The sequence below is a fragment of the Natator depressus genome, chromosome 1 (genome assembly GCF_965152275.1).
Source record: "Natator depressus isolate rNatDep1 chromosome 1, rNatDep2.hap1, whole genome shotgun sequence".
Taxonomy (NCBI): Eukaryota; Metazoa; Chordata; order Testudines; family Cheloniidae; genus Natator; species Natator depressus.
In genome coordinates this window covers 75,323,300-75,345,672 of record NC_134234.1, presented here as the reverse complement: position 1 = coordinate 75,345,672, position 22,373 = coordinate 75,323,300, and the positions used below count along the sequence as shown (strand labels likewise).

The following is a 22,373-nucleotide window of genomic DNA, read 5'->3' as shown; positions in this document are numbered from 1 at the left end:
AAAAGTAATAACCATATAGAAAAAAATATTAGAGTGGAGTTGAGATGCTAATGTTTTAAAACCCATCAGCTGTTTACATCACAACAATCAAATAGATAATAATTACCAGATGCCAAATGCCTTGTCACTGAACTTTGTAACGTATTTGGTGACATACAATCCTACTCAGCTCAAGAGAGATTTTTTTCAAACTTTAGAGAATATTTTTAAAAAGGGTTAAATACAGAAAAATATCTGAAACTAACTGCACATTTATAGTTCAATCTTCTATGGCATGTTACCACATGTTGAGGATATATGGGAAACATACATTTAACACTGGTGTCTTCACAAATAGTTTTTACACAAAAGATGTGACATTCAAGTTTCTAAAGTGACTAAGTTTTGTCTGCCCTGTTTTTGGTGTACACTTTCCTTCACCAATCTCCCAAATGGGACACAGTTACGCAGTTAAGTTTTTGATAAAAATAATCTGTCTTTCCTGTTCTCTTTAAAGGGTTTTTTAAATCTTTTTTTTTTTTTATCATTGAATACTGAGAGCAAAATCAATGCACGGGGGACTTTACAGTTCAGCTGTCATGGCATAAATCAATATTTAAAATGCACGGTAGTGATTTTTCTTCCGTTGAAAGTAGGGCTTTGTGTCCTGAATTCCTTGTTCTATTAAAATACATAACTGTCTAGGCTAGACTACAAACTCTAATATTGGCTTATAACTAGATTTTACTAGCTCAATAATGATATAAAAGAACAGTAATAGAACTGCTAATGTTTGACTTCTGTATTCTTCTGGACGATTATTCAAGCTGTCTCTTATTGCGTTAGGGAAATCATCTCTCACCCTCTTCCACTTGCATTCACAAAGGGCTTGGTGTAACAGTCTTTTGATGGCTCATTAAAGCAGGGTAAAAGTAGTGAAGTATCCTGAGGAAAACATGAGCTTCTTGTCAATTTTTTAATGAGAAAAGCCCTCCTTCCTCCTCCAAGCAACTTATTTCAGACAAGGAAGTAATTTGCAAGTGCAGTGTGTGTCATTTTATCACCTACAGCCTCCCATCATGCATATGATGATTTATGAGCTAGAAGGTGAGGACATCCAGTACAGTTTTGCCACTGTATTCCTTTCCTTGCCTTGTCTCCAGAAAACCTTTCATTCTGTGATTATGCCCCAGTTGCACAATGGCCTTTACAACACCCCTCCCAAGTGCTTACCTACCCCCAAGCAAATTTCTCTGCTGTGACTGAACATCCCTTGGGCTTACTGTCTGAATGCATTAAGGGCAGAGACACAGGGTGAGAATTAGATGTGTGGTGGCCCTCTATCTAGTATTTTCTACTACTACAAGAACGCAAAGGCAGGAGGCTAACGAAGCAGCTAGTCGTTACCCTGCAACTTGATCACAGTCTATGAAGTTTGCACGCTTGTGATTCACGGCTCTTTTATTTACTGCTGCTGCTGCATTTGTTGACGTCCTTTTTACTTTTAGGGCCATGCAGCGGGCTCAGAACCAAAATCAAAAGGCGACCAGACCTGCCCGGTAAGGAGGGGGGACGAGGCCAGTTAGACCTGCAGACTTACTTGCCTGAGGAAGACTGAAGCATGCATCTGTCTCTCCTCTCTGAAGGCTCCAGTGCACATCTGCGTCACTTACAGGGGAGGGGACGGCTCGCAGGGAGGCGCTGAGGAGGCAGATGGAAAATTGCACAGTGAAGACCTTGACAGCTTCACAGGCGGGGAGCGGGTGTCCCCCCGCCTCGTGAAGAATATAAAAGAAGCCCCGCTTGCTCCCTTCGCCAGCTTCCAGGCTCTGCTTGCCCAGATAACTGCAAGCAGGGGACTCCCCTGAGAGACCGAGGCTGGGTGGGTGACTTTATTCCCCCCTTCTACTCTGTCACTGAGCAATGCGAGGCGGAGGAAGAGCCCCCCGGCGTTATACCCTGGCGGCGGCGGCTGAGCCCGCTCTCGCCTTGTGTCTGTGAATCAGATTAGTGCTTCTTGAGCAGCCTCCCTCATCCCCTCTCCTTTGCAAGTCTCTCCGTCTCTCTCTTTCCTGACAGCTGCCTCTGCTTCTCTCCCCCGCTTTTCCTTGATCGCTTCTCCAGCTCGGTGCGCCCCTCCGTTCTCCGTCCTCCCTGCGTGTGTGTCTCCCGCCCCCGGCCACTGCTCTCGGCCCGGAGAGGCTGGGGGCTGCTGAGCCGGGACTTTCTGCAGCTGCCGGGGGGCCATCGCCGCGCGCGCGCGGGGCTGGGCGCAGCAGCTCAGCGGGCGCCCTCCTGCCTGGGCCATTTTGCAGTGTCAGGCTGCGCGTCGCGCCGCTCGTGCCCCGCCGGCTGCAGCCCCCTTCCCGCGCGGTGCTCTGAGCCCCTCTATTCCCCCCCCCCCTCCACCGCCGCCACTTGCCCAAAGCAGAAGCAGCTGCAGCATGTCAGGCTCGGGCAGGAAGGACTTTGACGTGAAGCACATCTTGCGCCTTCGCTGGAAACTATTCAGCCACCCATCGGCGCCGGCCGGGCCGGTGGCCGGCGGCTGCTTGCAGCCGGACGGCAGCTTCGAGCACTGGGGGCCGAGCCAGAGCCGCCTGCTGAAGAACCAGGAGAGGGGCGGCAGCGCCTTCTGGAAGAAATGCTCTTCCTCCAGCCCGCTGAACGGGACCCTGCTGCCCGCCACCAGGCATGGGCTGGGCCAGCGGCCATCGCCCAGGACCGTCTTCTACGTGGAGACCCTGGAGGAGGAGGAGGTGCGCGGCGGGATGGAGCTCACCCGAGAGCAGGAGAAGTCGCTGATGCTGCAGGAGATGAAGGAGGAGCCGGCGGACTGTTTGGACTGCAGCAGCCAAGCAACAGGTGAAGGATGTGGACACAGGTACAGTGACCCGCGCGGCGCATCCCATCTGTGGGGGTGAGGTTAAGGGAAAGTGGGGGGTGTCTGAGGTTTGACGCTCCCCAGACTTTGTTCGTCTTCATGGGCCAAGCCAGCCTCAACTTTGGAGGCTTCTTGTTGGTTGGTTTGTTGTGACCAACTTTAGCTGGGCTAGCAAGTGGGCCGTGCCGGCAGGAGGGAGCGCAGCTCCACAAGGCTCATCAGCCTGGGGACTTAGATCATTGCTTTTGTGCCACCAGCATTGAACGGGGGTTTTGGCTTCTACGTGTACTCTCGACCTTCCTCTAGCTCTTTACAGCAATGGGCAGGACATATCTGCTATCCATCAAAACCAACTGACTAGCTACTACACATCGCGGGGAGGGGGGGAAGGAAGGTAACTTGAAAAAAAAAGTTTACTGAAAATGTCACTATGGACATTTTAAATGGACATTTAAATGTCACTATGGACATTTTAAATTTTACTTAATAAAAGCATCAAAACCCTAAAGGTTTGATAGAAAAAGATGACCTGAAGATGTGGCACATTGTTTTCTTTCAGATTTGTTACCTAAATACTAAAAGATGGTGGCTCAGCGTTTTCTCTCTCTCCAAATCAATTTCCTTTACCTGCATAGGCAAGTTCAGAAACAATATAGTATTTAGGGCAATGAGAACCTACCTTTAAAATAGTGAACTGTCCAGCTCAAAGAGGAAAGGAGATACCTGAGGAACTACAAGTTAAGACCGTGAGAAAGGTGACTTCAGGCATGTGTTTTTCAGATCCCCTCCTCCCCCCGTTATTCAGTTATTTTTTCTAACTTCTTAGGGTAAAAAGAAGTGAAAAGTAAAATTAACAGTGTATTCATTAAAAGAGTGGCGTGTAATTACCATTCAGTATAGAGGAGACAAGACTTTTTGATGCAAGTGAAGCTGAAGAGTAGATCCCTGAGGTCCATCAACAGTGCATCAGTGTGTTTCCCCTGCTTTCCTCATTACTTTAGTAACTTTCATTGCATTTCTTTTGCTCTATATTTACTTTTTCGTTAGTAAGTACAATTTCAGTTTTATTTATAAACAGAAAGGCAAGTCCTGGTACTCTGTTTACTGTATTGCAAATAACACATATGTTAAATATTTTATTATGTGCAGAGACAACATTGTGTAAGTTCTCTGGGATTCACATGATTGAAGATCAAACTCTATTTGACAGAAGTCACTCTAGAGTATGTAAAAGCTTTCACATGGGGACTGAAAACATATTTAATCTACTTGAAAAAGGCTTTTAACATTTTTATCAATTAGTGTAGTTCATTTCACAGAAACTACCGTATTTAAACAAATGTGGACCATCCAAGGCATGGATTAGAGTACTTTGTTAAAGGGGAGGTCAGTGGTGCTGAAATTTAAGGTACTTTGGAGATTATTATTCAGAATGAGTTGGGTGTTTAACATAGAATTAAAGATACAAATATTTGCAATGTATATATAAGGGAAATCATCAGCACTTCATAATAAAAACATTTATAGTTCATATAAATTTTCTGTGCGCACATTTATTGTTGGGCGCATCATTGATTTGAGGATCCTAAGAGATTCTGCATATTGACGAAAGAAAAAATACTTTCCAGCCTATTGAATTTGAATAGAATTGCTTTATCCATGAGGATAGATATGATAATTATATATGTATTTTCTGACATGAGATATGTTTAATGGATTATGTGTGTTCTTAGATTTTTAGACTGCATTGGTTTTATGCTTTGGATTCATTGCTACGTCAGTAACATACACAGCCATCTATTATTGCTATTGTTTTGTGAAACTCATATATTAACTTTTTGGAGTAGTTAAAATGCTTAGATTAAAGGAGGGAAAACAGTTTTATTAGTAAAAAAGAAAACAACCTCTTTTTCAAAAATAAAAATGTATTGATCAAATAGTTTTATAATACAGAGGATTTTTTCCAGGGTAATTCCAATTTAAAATATTTCAGTTTTCAATGTGAGGGTATAAAATATTTAAATAATTGCTTTTCTGTGATAGAGTATCATCCTCTTTATCCTTCTGACATGTACTGTTCAGCACAGTGAGTCAAGTATATGTCTACATTAAAAAAACCCTGACATTTCATCTTATTGTTTAACACCTGACTTGATAGCTACCGTGTGCTGCCAACAATCTTCTCTATGCCCTGACCACTTTTGTTTTGCTTTCTATAGGAACTATGCTTGCTGAAATGTAGCAGTGTTTGTTTACATCATGGTGTCTGTAAGATATATGATCCATGGTTCATTGTTGAATGACAGCCTGATTCTATCTAGGTCTGTGGCACAAGTGCAAATCTGCTAACCATATACCAGTGTGTTTGACCCACAAAGTATGAAATTGTTCAAGTCTTGCAGCTCCGGTTTCCCATATTTTGATATGTGGTTTAAGACTGCTGTAACACTTCAAATGCTTTTGATTCTGGGAACTGAAATAGCAAACTTGTTTACTACAAAACTAAAGTCCTGTAAGATTTCAGATTCCATCCATACACTGGACTTGTTGGTATACCTTTTGATGTTACCATCAACTAAAAATAACAGAAGTTATTCCTAAAATGACATACTTTAGTATGATGGTATATCTGTCTTATAGGAAATATAAATCCACAGTAAAAATCCTTTCAAGAAAAGAAAGGAAATAATTTTGCATTTCTTTAATGAATGTTAGCTTTTTCATAACAGCAATTTTAAGACATATTTTCATGCTTAAATTTTTAAATAAATACCTCATAAGCATGAACGAATTGTAGAATTTATTTTTGATGATGGGTGATGTGTTCTTAACATAAACACAGTATGGAATAATGTGAGTTCCTTGTGCATGTAATCAAACACTGTAACAGGTATAGGAAGGCAGTATTTCATGGGAGGGCCTAAATGTATGATTTCACTTTCTATGAGTCTGAATCTTATTCATGTCTTTCTTGGGTTCTGATCTGCATGCTCATGTCCAGGCCAGACAGTTTATTGGCAATTCCTGTCACTGTTCAGGGCAATTGTAACTGTATTTCTACTCAGTGGTCCAGTAAGGACACCCAATCCCAGGCTTCCAGCTCCCCAGCTGCATTTCTTGGGTGGAGAGAGACCCACATTTTGGTCCCTTCTGACTGGGTGTTTCCAAGCTACACAGTTCCCAGCCTTCATTATGTTATTCCCAGCAGAGTCAGGTTGCCCAAGCATACCTGATTGCTTTCTCTTCAGAGATTGTTAATAGTGTGATGGCCCATGTTTATAGATGTAAGCATATTTTATTCTTAAGGTAAAAGCACTACTGAGAAAACTGATTAAGAACAATAAAAGAACCTACACACATGCTAATAAGCTTACCAGACTCTACCAACTCTACCCCAACTCTAACATGAGCTCTGGTAGAAGCAGGCCTTCAAAACCCCACAAAAAGATTCTCTTCTGTGGACACAAGTTCATAAGATTCTCAGCTCAGAATTAGCATCCAGTGTTATCGGTCTCAATAGGCCAAGGCCTTCCAACCCATCTCTAAGGATTGGGACCCACCATGGACCAGGGATCCTGTCCATTTGCTGGATCAGGAAGAAGGCCCAGAGCCAGTTTAAAACCAGGCTATTTATCAAAAAATCCTTTCTTTGTATGTTGGTCCTTGCAGAATCCAGTTTGAAGTAGTATATGTGTACCTTTCCATGAGGCCGGCTTCACAGGGTTGTTAATGAAGGAATTACATTAGCATCCTCCTCCTATTAGAGAAGGTACATACAATTCCACAGTAAGACACACAAAAATTGCATTTTTAATACAGTGGACCTCAATGATATTAAACCTAATTCAGTAAGGATTAATTTAATTCAATACATTTTATCTTAATTCCGTAAAGTTTGTCCAGGCTATTACAGGATATTGTTAGTCTGTCCCAATTCCTGTCTATTGTTGCAATAACATTGTGCAGACAGATTTTAACAACAACATACCATATATGTGGAACTCCCTTCCTTTGGTGATTCATGACTCTTGACACAGGCTCAGTTTTTAGATCTGAGGTAACAATTTAGCTGTTTGGTCTTAATTACTCTAACTCCTAAATTTGAATTTACTATTCTGTAAAATAGTGTGGAATGCATTTTATGAAGGGTATTATACAAATATCAGTTTGATTGAATCATAAAAAGGCACATTTTGCTATGTCAATCTGATTTTGTTCATCTGCAAAGAGTTATGTGGAGCTAATCCCACAAACACGAATGCACTTGAATAAAGTTATGTTAACGGTGCCATTGACATCAAATGATGTGTATGAGCATCTTGTGCAAGTAGTACTACTTGCACAAGTAAAGATGCTCATACACATCATTTTTTTCAGGATTGGGCATCATATCAGGTAGAGTACCCTCATAATTTTCTGCCTTTTGTATTGCTATTATCAAATACTTTAATTAAATAGTTAAAACCTGTGCATATATTATTGTGCTAAAATACTAGCTGACAGTTGATTGTTTGATTTAGCTCAGATTTAAAGATTTGATAGGCAACCTAGAGATAACCATAGATAGAACAAAATATCAGCTATGTTTATTATTACTGACTTACACAAAAACCTCCTTAAAAGAACAATGTTAGGATGTCAAAGTCAAACACTCAGAATTTAGGATGTGACATTGCCTGTGCAATCTTAATTCAGACCTCAAGGGCATATGATTTATGATACAGTCCTTAATTATATGTTCACATACTAGTTTTTCCTGTCTCATACAGTGCATAAGATGCACAATTAATCAGCAGTTATTCAATATTTTGTTTTATCCTCATTGTTCAGTGTTTGGCCCCAGACCTTAATTAAAGCAAAGTATTGAAACTCTGCTCTGAAGACAGAATTATCAGTTTCCTCACAGGATTATCTCTTGTTCCAGTCACTAGAGTATGTGACTGCTTCAAAAATATTAATTGATTTGTCTTCATAACACTTCTGTGAGGTGAAGGGTGTTATTATCCCTGTTTTACAAGTGGGGAGCTGAGGTACAGAGAGATAAAGGTCAAAATATTCACTAATTTTGGGAGTGCAATTTGAGACTCCTAGGACATGATTTTGCAAAGCATTTAACATCGTATATCACTTTATAAGTTCAAAGCACAGTTCCCATTGACTTCTGATGCAGCTGCAAGTGCTCAGAACTTTTGCGAATCAGAGACCAGGGTCTCAAGTTGAGCACTCAGAAAATGAGAAATACATATCTAGTGAGCTCCTGTGAAAAGTTTGGTTTACATGAGATGTCTGTCATCACAATAGGACCTCGGGACTAGATCTACAAAGGGCACTTAGACTCAGTACTGCATTGCACAGGCAACCTTAATTGTGGTTTTTCCTAACTTTGGAACACTTGACTTTGCAGCCATAATAATGTTCATTCAATATAGTTCTTTATGTGTAATTTCCTTTTTTTTAAAAAAAAAAAGAAGCAAACGGAGAAAACAAAAGTTCCACGATGTGGCTTTGATGGGTTGTCACCCCGCGGGTGCAGTCTGGGAGCTGTTGGAACCGCTGTGCCCCCTAACCATTCAGCTGAGTTCGCCTTTGTCAAGGTGCCTTTCCCACTCTGAACTATAGGGTACAGATGTGGGGACCTGCATGAAAACCCCCTAAGCTTATTTTTACCAGCTTAGGTTAAAACTTCCCCAAGGTACAAACTATTTTACCTTTTGCCCTTGGACTTTATTGCTGCCACCACCAAGCGTCTAACAAATATATAACAGGGAAAGAGCCCGCTTGGAAACGTCTTTCCATCCAAAATCCTCCCAAACCCTACATCTCCTTTCCTGGGGAAGGCTTGATAAAAATCCTCACCAATTTGAATAGGTGAACACAGACTCAAACCCTTGGATCTTAAGAACAATGAAAAAGCAATCAGGTTCTTAAAAGAAGAATTTTAATTGCAGAAAAAGTAAAAGAATCACCTCTGTAAAATCAGGATGGTAAATACCTTACAGGGCAATCCAATTCAAAACATAGAGAATCCCTCTAGGCAAAACCTTAAGTTACAAAAAGTCACAAAAACAGGAATATACATTCCATTCAACACAGCTTATTTTATCAGCCATTTAAACAAAACAGAATCTAACGCATATCTAGCTAGATTACTTACTAAGTTCTAAGACTGCATTCCTTTTCTGTTCCTGGCAAAAACAACACACAGACAGAGAGAACCTTTGTTTCCCCCCCCTCCATCTTTGAAAGTATCTTGTCTCCTCATTGGTCATTTTGGTCAGGTGCCAGCGAGGTTATCCTAGCTTCTTAACCCTTTACAGGTGAAAGGGTTTTTCCTCTGGCCAGGAGGGATTTTAAAGGTGTTTACCCTTCCCTTTATATTTATGAAGCCTTTCTTAAACTGCTGTGCTGGGGACTCAGCCAGCCTCTCCAGGCCCTGTTATCACTCAACATAATAGCAGGTGGTGCCACCCACCCAACTGAATTACCTGAGTGCTTTACTTAAGCCACTCATAGATTAACAATGGAGCACTAGCCAATTTTCCAGCTCCCCAGCCTTGTATCCCTGCTGGAGTACAAATCCAGAATTATACCATTTTGCACTGCACAGGGATCTGTACAATGCAAGCTCATTAATATATTTCACTTCACTTTGATGAGGGAAAGATATGCAACAAGCTTGTGTTACCCAAACTGAGATTTTAGCGTACACTTCACTCAAAACACACTATTTAAGATAAAACATAAAACAAGATACAGGAAGACAGATTTTAGGTGATTATAAGTGATAGCAATGGATCAAAGCAAATTACCTAGCAAATAAACCAAACCACAAACTACCCTAATGTACTAGACAGGATTTGAATTAGTAATATCTCACCCTGAAAGATGATATATGCAGTCCACCAGTCCACAGGCTAGAAATCCCATTAGCCTGGGACCAGCACTTCCCTCATATCAGTCTTTGTTCCTTAGACATTTCCTTGTGCGGGAAGTGAGGCCAAGAGATGATGTCACTCCTTAGCTTTTATAGTCTCTCCATATGGTGGGAACCCTTTGTTTCAAGCTAAATTCCCAACCCCTTTTGTGGAAAACTACAGGAACCAAAATGGAGTTAAGTGTCATGTGGTCTGGTCACATGCCCTTGCATGCCTTGTTGAGTTATAGCAGCCATTATTCATAGGCTGGCTGAAATGGTCACAGAAAGGCTAAGCTCTTTGATTGTCCATTGTTTTTTTGATGAGCCATCAGCACTGTCTAGCTTCTTCATTGTTGTACCTGAAAGGCTAGATGTGGGTGTTTTCAACTTCACAACATCTTTCAGTAAAACATACTTAGCAAAACTTTATAACTTACAATGATAACACAATTCAACAGGCTATTAATGTTCAACAGATCAAGACTTTTAGAATGATACCATACAAGGCACACTTTGTACAAGATGCCACATAATTATATCATAATCATACCATAATCATATTACTATGGTGAATTTGGGATGCAAAGTGTCACTGTGGCATCATACCTAAAACTACATGGTTCATCACCTGATCTGGAACATTTAGATATACTGCACTGACCTCTGCCACTTGAGATAATAGAGTAACTTATAGCAATACTAGATTGTCATCCTCTGTGTGAACCAGCACTAAAGGGGCTGAGACTCTTTGTGTGTTTCAGAGATATTTTTCTGACAGCAGATGAATGGTCAGACTCAGGAATCTTGGGTTCCTTTCCAGGCCCAATAGGATAATGTACTCTAGTGGGCAGACTTTTTTGCCTGTGTCCCCAAACCTGCCTTACCTCATCCAACCTGTCCCTGTGCTGCTTCTTCAGAACTAGTGGATCCTTGTCCTAGTCTCATTCTTCTGTCCTACCCAGTCTCCATTCCTCAGTCTTCTCATCTCTTTCCTAATCTCCTTGCCCAGAAAATCATAGCCTTCTCCACTCCCACTCCAACTTCTTGTCCACAGTCTGCTTGTCCAGCAAATCCCAGTTCTCTCCTCCTGACTGAGAGATGACAAGTCTCAAATGCAAGCTCAGGAGTCCCCAGCTAGTCCTTAGATGATGGCCATCACATGGCAGCTCACTGGCACCAGCAGGGAGTGTGGGCTGGTGGACCCTACCCCACCATAGGCACCATCCTCAAAGCTTCCAGTTGGAGGAGGTGTTCAGCCTCTCTGATTGGTTCAGACTTACTCTTTAAGCCAGAAGGAGGAACAGGAAGTTGTCTGAGCCACTAGGTAAATCTTTGTGTAACACACTCTGTATGATTTTATAAAAGTATGCTGATGAGTGTGAATATAATGTAACTAAAGTATGCTTCATGCAAAAGGTCTCTTGTAAGGTATCATTACAAAGCTTATAATCTACTGAGTGTGGTCATCCTATTTGTATAAGTGTATCACTCTTGTATCTGAAACTAGAAATATGAAATATAACTCTGAGGGCCTATTGTAGTTATGCAAAGTGTGGGCCATTAATGGTGGTTTGGAATCTTGATGGCTCCCATCAACCAGGACAATTGACTGTGGATGGCTCTGTTTGCAGGCAGGCCTTCCTGCGAGTCAGGCTGGGAGGGATGAAGGCTTGGCATCTCACAGGAAATGTGACCATGTCACCTGGTACTGAAATTCATCTTAAACCTGGTGCTTTTCCATTTAGGGGTGGGGACAGGGACCCAGAGAGACAAAAGATTCCCGCCTTGTGCCAAAGCCATATAAGGGGGTGGAACAGAACAAGGGAGGCAACAATCATGAGAAATCCCCTAGCTACCACCTGAGCTAGAACAAAGGCTGTAGCAGGGGAAATGATTGTGCCCAGACTAGAAAGGTGTCTGATCTGTAAAAGAAACTTATTGAAACATCTCTAAGGGTGAGATTTTATCTGTATTCAGTTTTTATTACAGTTTTAGTACTAGACTTAGACTTGCATGTTTTATTTTATTTTGCTTGGTAATTGACTTTGTTCTGTCTGTTACTACTTGGAACAACTTAAATCCTACTTTCCTAACATTAGTGAGACATGTTCCAAGTTTAGAAAAGCATGCACAAACCAGTTCCTCAAAAACAAAAGACAAACTAATGCCTCAGCCAGGAGTCAGCAAAATCAAATGGCCTATCACCTGGTTAAGTGGACATTCTTCAGCATGAAAAAGGGTGTGAGCAAGAAATCTACATTTTGGCAAACAGCTGGAGGTTCCCATCCCCACAGATTTTCTGTCTCCTGAACCTCAGCTCGAGATGGTTTTCAAAGAAAAAGAGAACTATAAGAAAGGGTAACAGCTGTCTGAAAATACTTCTTCCTTTCTCTCTTCTCACGACATCAACAACACCTGAAGGATAAGGAAGTAACACTGAACTGGGGGAAGGATCCTGGCTGAAAGGAATCCAGCCAGTAACCATGTGGTGAAAGAAACCTTTACTTTGACTTAATTTAACTTGTTAAGTTAGATATTAGTTGCATTTTATGTTTTACTTCTTTGTAACCAATTCTGACTTTTATGCATATTACTTGTAATCACTTAAAATATATCTTTCTGTAGTTAATAGACTTGTTTTATTGTTTTATCTAAACCAGTGTGTGTTTGGATTGATGTGTTTGGGAAACTCCATTTGAGATAATAGCATTTGTGCATATCATTTTCTATTAATGAAATGACAGACTTTATATGAGCTGGTATTGTCCAAGAGGGTGCTGGGCAGTACAAGACGCATGCTTCTGGGGGAAGTCTGGGACTAGGAGTTTGCTTCTGTTGCCATGCAATGTAATTCATGAGTGGAGAGCACTGGGTATAGCACTGATACAGTATAGCTAGGAGTGATTTACATACTGGAAGGAGCAATCGTTGCTCTCACAGCAAAGCAGTATAAGAGGCACCCCAGGCTGGAAGATTGAGGGGACACAGCTGTCCATCTGTCCAGATTGCTCCCTGGGTAATGTCACAAAGGACTGCTCAGATATACACAAAATCGGACCTCAGAGAGGCATATAACTTAGTACAAATTAGAGCTGGGGATAAAGGTAAGACAGACCACCTTTTGAATCTGCTGGGGACATTTTGAATACATCATAATGCCTTTTCATTTAACCAATGACTCTGCCACATTTAAATATTTTATTAAAGACATGTTCCAGGATATTCTGGACCAATACATGGTGGTATACCTGGACAATATACACAAGGAACATACTTAGAGGTAACCTTTAAACAAATATTCAATGGAAAGTTGAATGTTACTAGTACAATTAAATACATACAAGTATTTTTAGTAATAATGAAGTGAAAGTGTGTCTATTTTAGCCCTGAAAAGTCCCTATTTATAGCTTTGAAATGTTCACAGGTGACAGTCATTGGTTAGGAAGTGAAGGCAGTGCTGGAAATGAGAAATTCTGCTTGAAATAAATTTTTAGAAAATGAATAAAACCTAAGTCAGGAAAGTATTCTTTTTCTGGAAAGCACGTACATATGTGCTTAAATGTTTTCTAGAGTCACAGCCTAAGTTAGGGTTCAACATACCATGGCTTTAGTTAAATCCAAAATTCAGTTTTTGGCATGTTTGGGGATGAGTGTCGTGTGGTATGCACACCGCATCCTCCTTTGGGGCGTGATGAAGTTGTGATACGACTGTGGTTACAGTCTCTAAAATTGTCCTTAGGCTGAAAGTGGCATGGCCCAGAGGCTGGAGTCAATATGGCGGCCCTTGGGGTTAGGGCAGTATGCTCTAGGGGCCAGAGTCAATTACAGCAGCCGTTGCATTCTGGGCTGTGTGGCATAGCGACCAGACTCAGTAACTGCGGCCTTGTGTTCAGGGCAGTATGGCCTAGTGGCCAGAGTCAATATAACAGCCCTCAGACACAGGGCAGTGTGGCCTAGTGGCCAATATCTGAGGGGCTGCCACCAAGGGGGTGATGGCCCGGGTGTGAGGGGCCCTGACCCAAGGCTCTAATAGTGGCAGACTGGTCCACCACTAAGTCCGTGGGGAATCACATCAAAACATGCTGACCTCACATGGGTGGGAGATACCACCTGCTCACCCTTCCTGGGTCACTTCCTACCGCACTTCCTGAACCTGCAGTCCATGAGGCACTGGGGTTTTCAGACTCCTCAGAGCAGGTAATTCCTTGGGGCTTTGTTGGCCACAGATCTCCAGTCTGCATCTCAGGATCTCCATCTCCCACGGGCAAGGGCTGAGAGGGCTCTTCAGCTGGAGCCGCCACCAAAGGTCCTTCCTCTCCAGCGGTCAGCCTAGAATGAGCTGGGCTGCTCCCTTTTATACTGAGGCAGCAGTTGGAGCATGCCAAGCATGGTCTGAGGGGAAGGACTTCCATCACCCATATTGTGGGGTTAACCCCTCTTGCCCTGTGTGTGGTATGTACACCCTATTGCACAGACACCCCTTAAGAGGGACCCCAGTGGGTGGTGCATCTCCCTCGCCTCCCCTCACAGCCTGTAGAAGAAGTCCACATTGGCATGAACCTTACCAGGTCGATGACACGCCAAAGTCATATGGTTGGAGGGAGAGGTACCAACGCATAATCCTGGGATTGGTGTCCTTCATGCTGTGTAACCATCAGAGGGGTGCATGATCATAATCAGTGTGAAGGTGCTATCAAGCAGATAACAGCATAGGGCGTTGATAGCCCACTTTACTACCAAGGCCTCCTTCTCGATCACCGGACAGTGTGTCTCCCTGGGGAACAGCTTACGGCTCAGATATAAAATGGGGTGTTTTTCCGCATTGATTTCCTAGGATAAGACGGCCCCTAATCCCACTTCTGAGGCATCTGTGTGCAGTATGAAGCCTTTGAGAAGTCTGGCTATACGAGGACTGGTTCCTGGGCTAGCTGGTTCTTCAGGGTCTGGAATGCCTCTTCACACTTACTGGACCACCGCACTTGCCAGGGTTGGGAACTTTTGGTTAGGTCAGAGAGGGGGGCTGCTATTGTCGCAAAGCCCGGCACAAAACACCGATAGTATCTGGCTAATCCCAGGAATTGGCATACTTGCTTCTTGGTTGTTGGCATCAGGGTATCGGATACAGCTTGTACCTTACCGATTGGTGGTCATAACCTGCCTCCTCCCGCTATATATCCCAGATATGTCACCTTTTCCTGCCTGAGATGGCATTTTGCAGGATTGGCTGTGAGGCTCACCTCCTGAAGGGCCTTGCAAACATTGGCCAGGTGTCGAAGGTGGTCCTCCTAACTGCCACTGTAAATCATGATGTTATCTATATAAGCTGCTGCATATCGGTTGTGAGGTTGTAGCACCCTGTCCATCAACCATTGGAACGTGGTGGCTGCTCCATGTAGTCTGAAGGGCATTGTTATGAACTGGACGAGGCCATACAATGTGGGAAAGGCAGTTTTTGCCCTGGAGTTTGGTGTGACGGGTATCTGCCAATAATCTTTTGTTAAATTCAGTGTCAACAAATATTTGGCTCCCCCTAGTCGTTCCAGGAGTTCTTCAATGCATGGCATTGGATATGCATCGAACCAGGAGATGGCATCAACCTTTCAAAAGTCAATGCAAAATTGGATGGCCCTGCCTGGTTTCGGGACGAGTACGATTGGGCTTTGCCATTCACTTTGATGTTCTTCCTCCACTCCCATCTCAAGCATCATCTCCAAGTCCAGGCGGACAGTGTTCCACATCTTCCTGGGGAGAGGCCAATTGTCATCCCTCACCCTCTGTCCTGGAGTTGTTGCAATGTGGTGGCTTATGATATCGGTCTGCCTTGGGAGTGTTGACAGGATGTCCAGGTAGTCCTGTACGAGACGTAATTGTTCCTGTTGTGCGGGACCACACTGGGACTTCTCCCATTACCACCAGCTTTGGCTCCAGAGGTTCTCCTACTGGGGGTCCCAGTTCCAGTTCTGGGGGTGAAGGTGTGATGAATAAGGCCTCTTTGTCCTTCCAGGCTTTCAACAAGTTCATGTGATATGTGCGTACTTGCTTCCGTTGCCCCGGCAACCTGATCTCATCATCTACTCGTCCTCCTGGCAAGACAGCTCAAAGGGGCCTTGCCACTTGGCTAATAGCTTCGACTCAGTGGAGGGCAATAATAGTAGAATGTGGTCCCCAGGCTCAAAGCTGTGTATCTTAGTCCCTTTGTTGTATTTCGCTCCTGGGTTCGCTGGGCTTGTAACAGATTCTCTCGAGCGAAGGTGCACAAGGCCTGGAGACGCTCACAGAGTCATAACAAATAGTGAGTAGTTCCCAGGACCTGTGTCTCTTGTGTCTCCCAGTTGTTTCTCAGGAGGTCGAGGATGCCCTGAGGTTGTCTCCCATAGAGGAGCTCAAAGGGGAAGAACCTGCTCAAGGCTTGGGGGACCTCCCACACAGTGAACAGTATAGTGGGGCAACAACAAGTCCCAATGTCGGGGATCATCTTCTATGAACTTGTGGAGCATTGACTTGAGGGTTCCATCAGAGCATTCGACTAACCCATCAGTTTGTGGGTGGTACACTGAAGTCCTGAGGGTTCGAATGTTCATGAGGTGGCACAACTCAGCTATCAATTTGGAGGACACATTGGTGTCCTGATCGGTTAGGATTTCCTTGGGTATCTTGACCTGTGCGAAAATCTTCACTAACTGTGTTGTGGTGTTAGGGGCCATAGGCATGCACATGGGGATGGCCTCAGGGTTGCATGTCACATAATCAATAAGTACAAGGATGAATAGGTTCCCTGTCCAGTCTGCTGGCATTCAGGGCAGGATGCACAATAATCCCTTATTTCCTGGTGTATGCCAGGCCAAAAAAAACAATGTGCTATCCTCTGGCGGATCTTCTCTCTATCCCGGTGTCCCACCCAGGGTACTGATGAGCCAGCTGTAGGGGGTTCCGGTGTAATCCAAGAGCTGTTGGATAATTTCCTGTGTTTGGGGTTCCTGCACCACTCGGTAAAGGTGGTCTCCCCAGATCTCAAACCATGGTCCTTGGGAAGGTTGTGGTGTATTGTCCCCTTCCTGGTCTGGGGTTGCTGCCTGTTCCCAGGCTTTACTTAAGAATGGGGACTCCCTCTGCGCTTGGACAAAGTTCCTGTCATGCTCCAACTCTGCCTGGGCATCTTCTACAGGGCACTTCATGCCTGGATGGGACTTGGTGGACAGTTCAGGGGGTTTAGATGATCTTTCTCCAGGGTTGGGTTCCGAGGGGTGGCCAAATAGTTCCCCCTTTGTCAATCCTGCTTCTCCCCCTCCTGGATGTTGTCTGCCTGGGTCCTGCAGGATCTCCTGGAATTCTGGTCATTCTAGCCCCAACACCATGGGTAGGCCAGCTTGGGAGCTACGCCAGCCTGGAGAGTTTCTTCCCGGCAGTGGACTTCAAGTCTTACCCAGGCAGTTGGGTAGGGCTGTGTATCCCCATGGATACAGTGAATGTGTATACTTGTCCCGGAGAGTTCAAGGTCGGGAACAAGTCCCTCACAAATGATCATCTGGCTACAGCCCAAGTCTACTAAGGCTGTTGTGGGGATTCCTTCCACTCAAACAGGGGCCATACGTTTTTCTGGATCTTTCTTCCGGGCTTGAGGGCCATCTTCACAGACTTGCCCATAACTACAATCCATGTGGGGGTAGTCCTGCCGAAAGTATCCTCTTGGGCACACTCCCAGCAGTGGTCTCGGGCTCCCCCTGCCCTAGAGTGAAACTTCGGTGGGCTCTGTCCCTCCTGAGGATCTCTTTCCCTGTTGGTATGGGTCCAGCTGCCTGACTACCTGCATTTGAGGGTTGGGGGGTTAGCTGGAGGTCAGCTTCCCCTGTGTCCATTTTGCGGGGGTTCCCCGCAGCCAGTCCATCCCTCTTCCTCAGGCTTCCGGACTTCCAAGGCCGTGTCTCTGGCCTATCAGCCGCCAAGTAGTCCTCCATTAGTTATATGGCCTCTGCCAGCGTCAACGGCCAGTGCCACTGCACCCATGCCTTCCCTTCACTCAGGAGGATCTGGGTGAACTGAGGACAATGATCTCCGCAACTTGGACCCCGACCGTTTCTCTGGCTCTAACCATTGTCAGGTGTTATCCCACTGGTGTTTAGGCCTTATTAATGTATAATCTGAAATAGAACTCCTACCGATGTCCATGGGAGTTCCCATATGAATCAAGGTTAACATACAGTCCTTTCTGGGGTTGGTTAGAGCTCTGTGCTGCTGCAGGAAGTTGAATGGAGATCAACTGTACAAGACAAACTTAAAGGACAAAAAATTTACATTGTTTTGGAAAATGAAACATATTGATTAGCAACAAATTTCTTTCATGATTAGGTTGCCATAGAGAAAGATCAAATTTTGGAGCCCTCACAACTCAGTGACAAATGAGAGGTTGAGCAATTCATTTATACACAGTGCCCATCCTTTCTCTGTTCTCTGTATTCCCTGATCAGTTAACTCTTAGAAAAAGATTTCTATGTCTTTGCTGAATTTAAGATAGTATCATAGAATTGTAGAAATGTAGGAAGGGACCTTGAGAAGTCATCAAGTCCAGCCCATCATGCTGAGGCAGGACCATCCCTTTTAGGTGTTTGTCCAACCTATTCTTGAAAACTTCCAGTGGTGAGGATTCCACAGACTCCCTTGGAAGCCTATTTCAGAGCTTGACTACCCTTATAGTTAGAAAGAGTTTCCTAATAGCTAACCTAAATCTTCTTTGTTGAAGATTAAGCCCTTTACTTCTTGTCCTATTTTCAGTGGGCCTGGGGAAAAATTGATCACCATCATCTTTATAACAGCCCCTAACACATATGAAGGCTGTCATCAGGTGTTCCCCTCAGTCTTCTTTTCTCAAGACTAAACATGGACCGTTTTTTTTAACCTTTCCTCAGAGGTCAGGTTTTCTAACTCTTTTATCATTTTTGTTGCTCTCCTCTGAAGACTCTCCAATTTCCCCCCATATTTCATAAAGTGTGGTACCAAAAACTGGACACAGAACTCCAGCTGAGGCCTCACCAGTGCCAAGTAGAGCAGGACAATTACCTCCTCTGCTTTACATATGACACATTGGTTAATAAAACTCAGAGTGATATTAGCCTTTTTCACAACTGCATCACATTATTGAGTCATATTCAATTTGTGATCCGCTGTAATGCACAGATCCTTTTCAGCAGTGCTACCACCTAGCCAGTTGTTCACTATTTTGTAGCTTTGTGTTTGATTTTTTCCGTTCTATGTGAAGTATTTTGCACTTAACTTTATTGAATTTCATGTTGTTGAATTTGGTCCAGTTCTCCAATTTGTCCGGGTCCTTTTGAATTCTAATCCTGTCCTCCAAAGTGTGTGCAATCCCTCCCAGTTTGGTGTCATCTACAGATTTTATAAGCATAATGTCCACTCCATTATCCAAGTCATTAATAAAAATATTACCAGACCAACGACTGACCCCTACAGAACCCCACTAGGTATGCCCTCTCAGTCTGACAGTGAACCATTGACAACTGCTCTTTAAGTATGGTCTTTCAACTGGTTGTGCATCCACTGTGATAGGTTCGGTCATAGAGACCCCCTTGGGATTGTCACCTGATGTACTGGAATTACCTCTGAGCCAGTTTTCCCTGCTAGTTTGGGACTCCAGAACCCTGCCTTGTTGAGCCAGACACGTTAGCCTGCTGTAACACAGACCCAGGTCCGGTCCACTCCCCAAAAGCTGAAGACTTTAACCAAAAACTGCTCTGCAGGTCACCTATCTCCAGCACCCAGACACCCAGTTCCCAATGGGATCCAAACCCCAAATAAATCTGTTATACTCTGTATAAAGCTTAGACAGGGTAAACTCATAAATTGTTCACCTTCTATGTCACTGATAGAGAGATATGCACAGCTGTTTGCTCCCCAGGTATTAATCACTTTGGGTTAATTAATAAACAAAAGTGATTTTATTAAGTATAAAAAGTAGGATTTAAGTGGTTTCAAGTAATAACAGACAGAACAAAGTAAGTCACCAAGCAAAATAAAGCAAAAACACGTATGTCTAAGCCCAATACATTAAGAAACTTATTACAGGTAAAATCTCACCCTCAGAGATGTTCCAATAAGCTTCTTTCACAGACTAGACTCCTTCCTAGTCTGGGCTCAATCCTTTCCCCTGGTACAGTCCTTGTTAGTTCCAGCAGACATCTTAGGTGGAAAGCAGGGGTATTCTCATGATTGGCAGCCCTCTTTGTTCTGTTCCATTCCCTTTTATAGCTTTGGTACAAGGCAGGAATCTCTTGTCTCTCTGGGTCTCCACCCCTCCTTCTAAATGGAAAAGCACCAGGTTTAAGATGGATTCCAGTATCAGGTGACATGTTCATATGTCCTGTGAGACCCCAGTCTCCATTCTTCCAGGGCTGTCCCACACGTATCCAGGAAGGTTTGCAAGTAAACAGAGCCATTTACAACCAATTGTCAATGGGAGCCATTAAGATTCTAAACCACCATTAATGGCCCACACTTTGCATAGTTACAATAGGACCGTAGAGTTATGCTTCATATTTCTAGCTTCAGATACAAGAAAACATACATACAAATAGGAGGAATATATTCAGTAGGTTATAACCTTTGTTATGATACCTTACACGAGACCTTTTGCATAAAGCATATTCCAGTTACATCATATTCACACTCATAAGCATATTTCCATAAAACATATGGAGTGCAACATCACACCCACCATGTAGTAATTTCATCTAGTCCACATTTCCCTAGTTTGCTTGTGAGAATGTCATGTGGGTCTGTGTCAAAAGCCTTACTAAGATCAAGATATATCATGTCCACTGCTTCCCCCTATCCACTGGACCAGTAACCCTGTTAATGAAGGAATTTAGGAAATGTCAGTCAGATATGGAGAAAGGATCAATGTGTTTATTCTGTCTTAAAATTGTAGAAAGTTTCCTTATGAATATCGTGGGGCTGAGAGAAAGGTTCTGTGAAAAAATCTGAACACAGATGTTTATTTACTTTTGGAAAATACATACCAGGTTTGGAGTAATTTGCCCAGCTATACAAGACAACACTTCAGACTTACCTCAGATAACTTTATTGAATATATTGTATCAGCTGATATCAGTTGAAACATTCTCTGTGTTTATGAGAGTAAGATTTAGTACAAGTTATAAATATCCAAGTAGGAAGGAAATTTGAATGTTGATTTCATTACAGTTAAAAAAGTCTGATTTATGTATTATTATAGACCTGGTATAACTGACCTGCATTTGGGCTATTATGTTTGTGATCTCTAAAATATTCCTCTTAGAGGATAATCTATTTATCATTTGATTTTGTACTGCCACCCATAGTATCTGGGGGCATTCTACTTTAAATGTTTAATTAGTTTATTTTGTTAGAGATTTTTACTTTTAGTTTTTTATTCTGTTTATGTATTTAATAAAAAACATAGTACTAGAAGTAGGCAGCACAACCTCATACCACATATTTTTTTTTTAAAAAAGGAAATGTAGAATAAACAGTTCTTGACCTTTCCGTGGAAATATTTTTTAAACATTGTCAATTTTCTTTTCTGTCTATGGAATACAGTACTTATATCTTAACAACTGCTGCATATATGGTAATTCTTAATTCCAGAACACTTTAAATACAAAAAAGAGCTCAGTGCTAAGTGTTTTGTTTACAATGAATGTGTTCAAGGATATATTTGGTTATGTTTAAGGATTTTGATTTGAGCTACACATAGATTGTCTTTTAATTATTTTCATGTAAAAGATTAAGGATTTGTGTTTAAAAATATGGAAGAACAGGAAAGTAGGTGCAAGGGACCACTTTTGCACAATGCTCATCCCATAGATTGTAATAGAAGGCTTGCTACAAGTTATGAGGACCAGGTTTGAAATAAAACACGTAAGCTTCACATGATGATTGACAGGATTTATTATTATTTCAGTTATTTTTCAAATATATTCTCTTTTTTATGGCCATTCGTCTTTCTGTTTGACCTTTTGCAGTTTTTCACTGGCTTCCCTTTGGATTTCCTATCCTTATAAAGGGAATATAAATCTTATCAGATTCCTAATCATCCCTGGAATAACCTAAGAAGGCTATGACAGAATGGCTTGTGCAAGTTATGATTCAGGTGGGCTCCACAAACCACCTCCAAACCCTCCTCTACCAGGCCAGAAGTATAACTACCTTAGTGTGACACTGTCATTCTATGATGGCAAGCAAAGGATAGTGGCACAGAAAATACAGAACATAAATACTTCCCTTTCTAATATTTAACAGTGGTAGTTTCTTCTGTTCCAACAGTGCTACCATTCCCTGCCAATCCTAGGGAACCAAACACAAAGTTCAGAACCTGGTCTTAGCAGAGGTAATACAATTCACAGCTGATAGACCAGAAGAAAAACCCTCATCTCAGTTTATTCTGTTTAGTTCTTTTCAATTTATTTCAGATAACTGCAGTGTAATTCATAAAAAAATCTCTTATTTAAATCAAAGTGTCAGTCGTGACACTTGTCTTTTTCTGCATAATCCTTTTTTTCTCTATTGCTATCAATTGTTTATATTAGAGTAGCTCCTAAAGGC

At 42.7% G+C, this 22,373-nt stretch overlaps 1 protein-coding gene and 1 long non-coding RNA gene across 2 annotated transcripts in view; one reads left to right on the top strand and one right to left on the bottom strand.

The window, feature by feature from the left end:
* Positions 1–272: 272 nt before the first annotated feature.
* LOC141992575 (uncharacterized) lies at positions 273–2,763 on the bottom strand. Its single transcript, XR_012640616.1, has 3 exons — positions 2,402–2,763; positions 1,580–1,680; positions 273–924 (listed from the first exon to the last, which is right to left on the bottom strand). It is a non-coding gene; the product is annotated as an uncharacterized LOC141992575 (long non-coding RNA).
* Positions 2,424–22,373, top strand: part of KLHL1 (kelch like family member 1) — a 425,450-nt gene continuing 405,500 nt past the window's right edge. The window contains exon 1 of the mRNA XM_074961818.1: positions 2,424–2,863. Within this exon, the coding sequence (XP_074817919.1) occupies positions 2,424–2,863 (440 nt within the window). The remainder of the gene's footprint in view (positions 2,864–22,373) is intronic.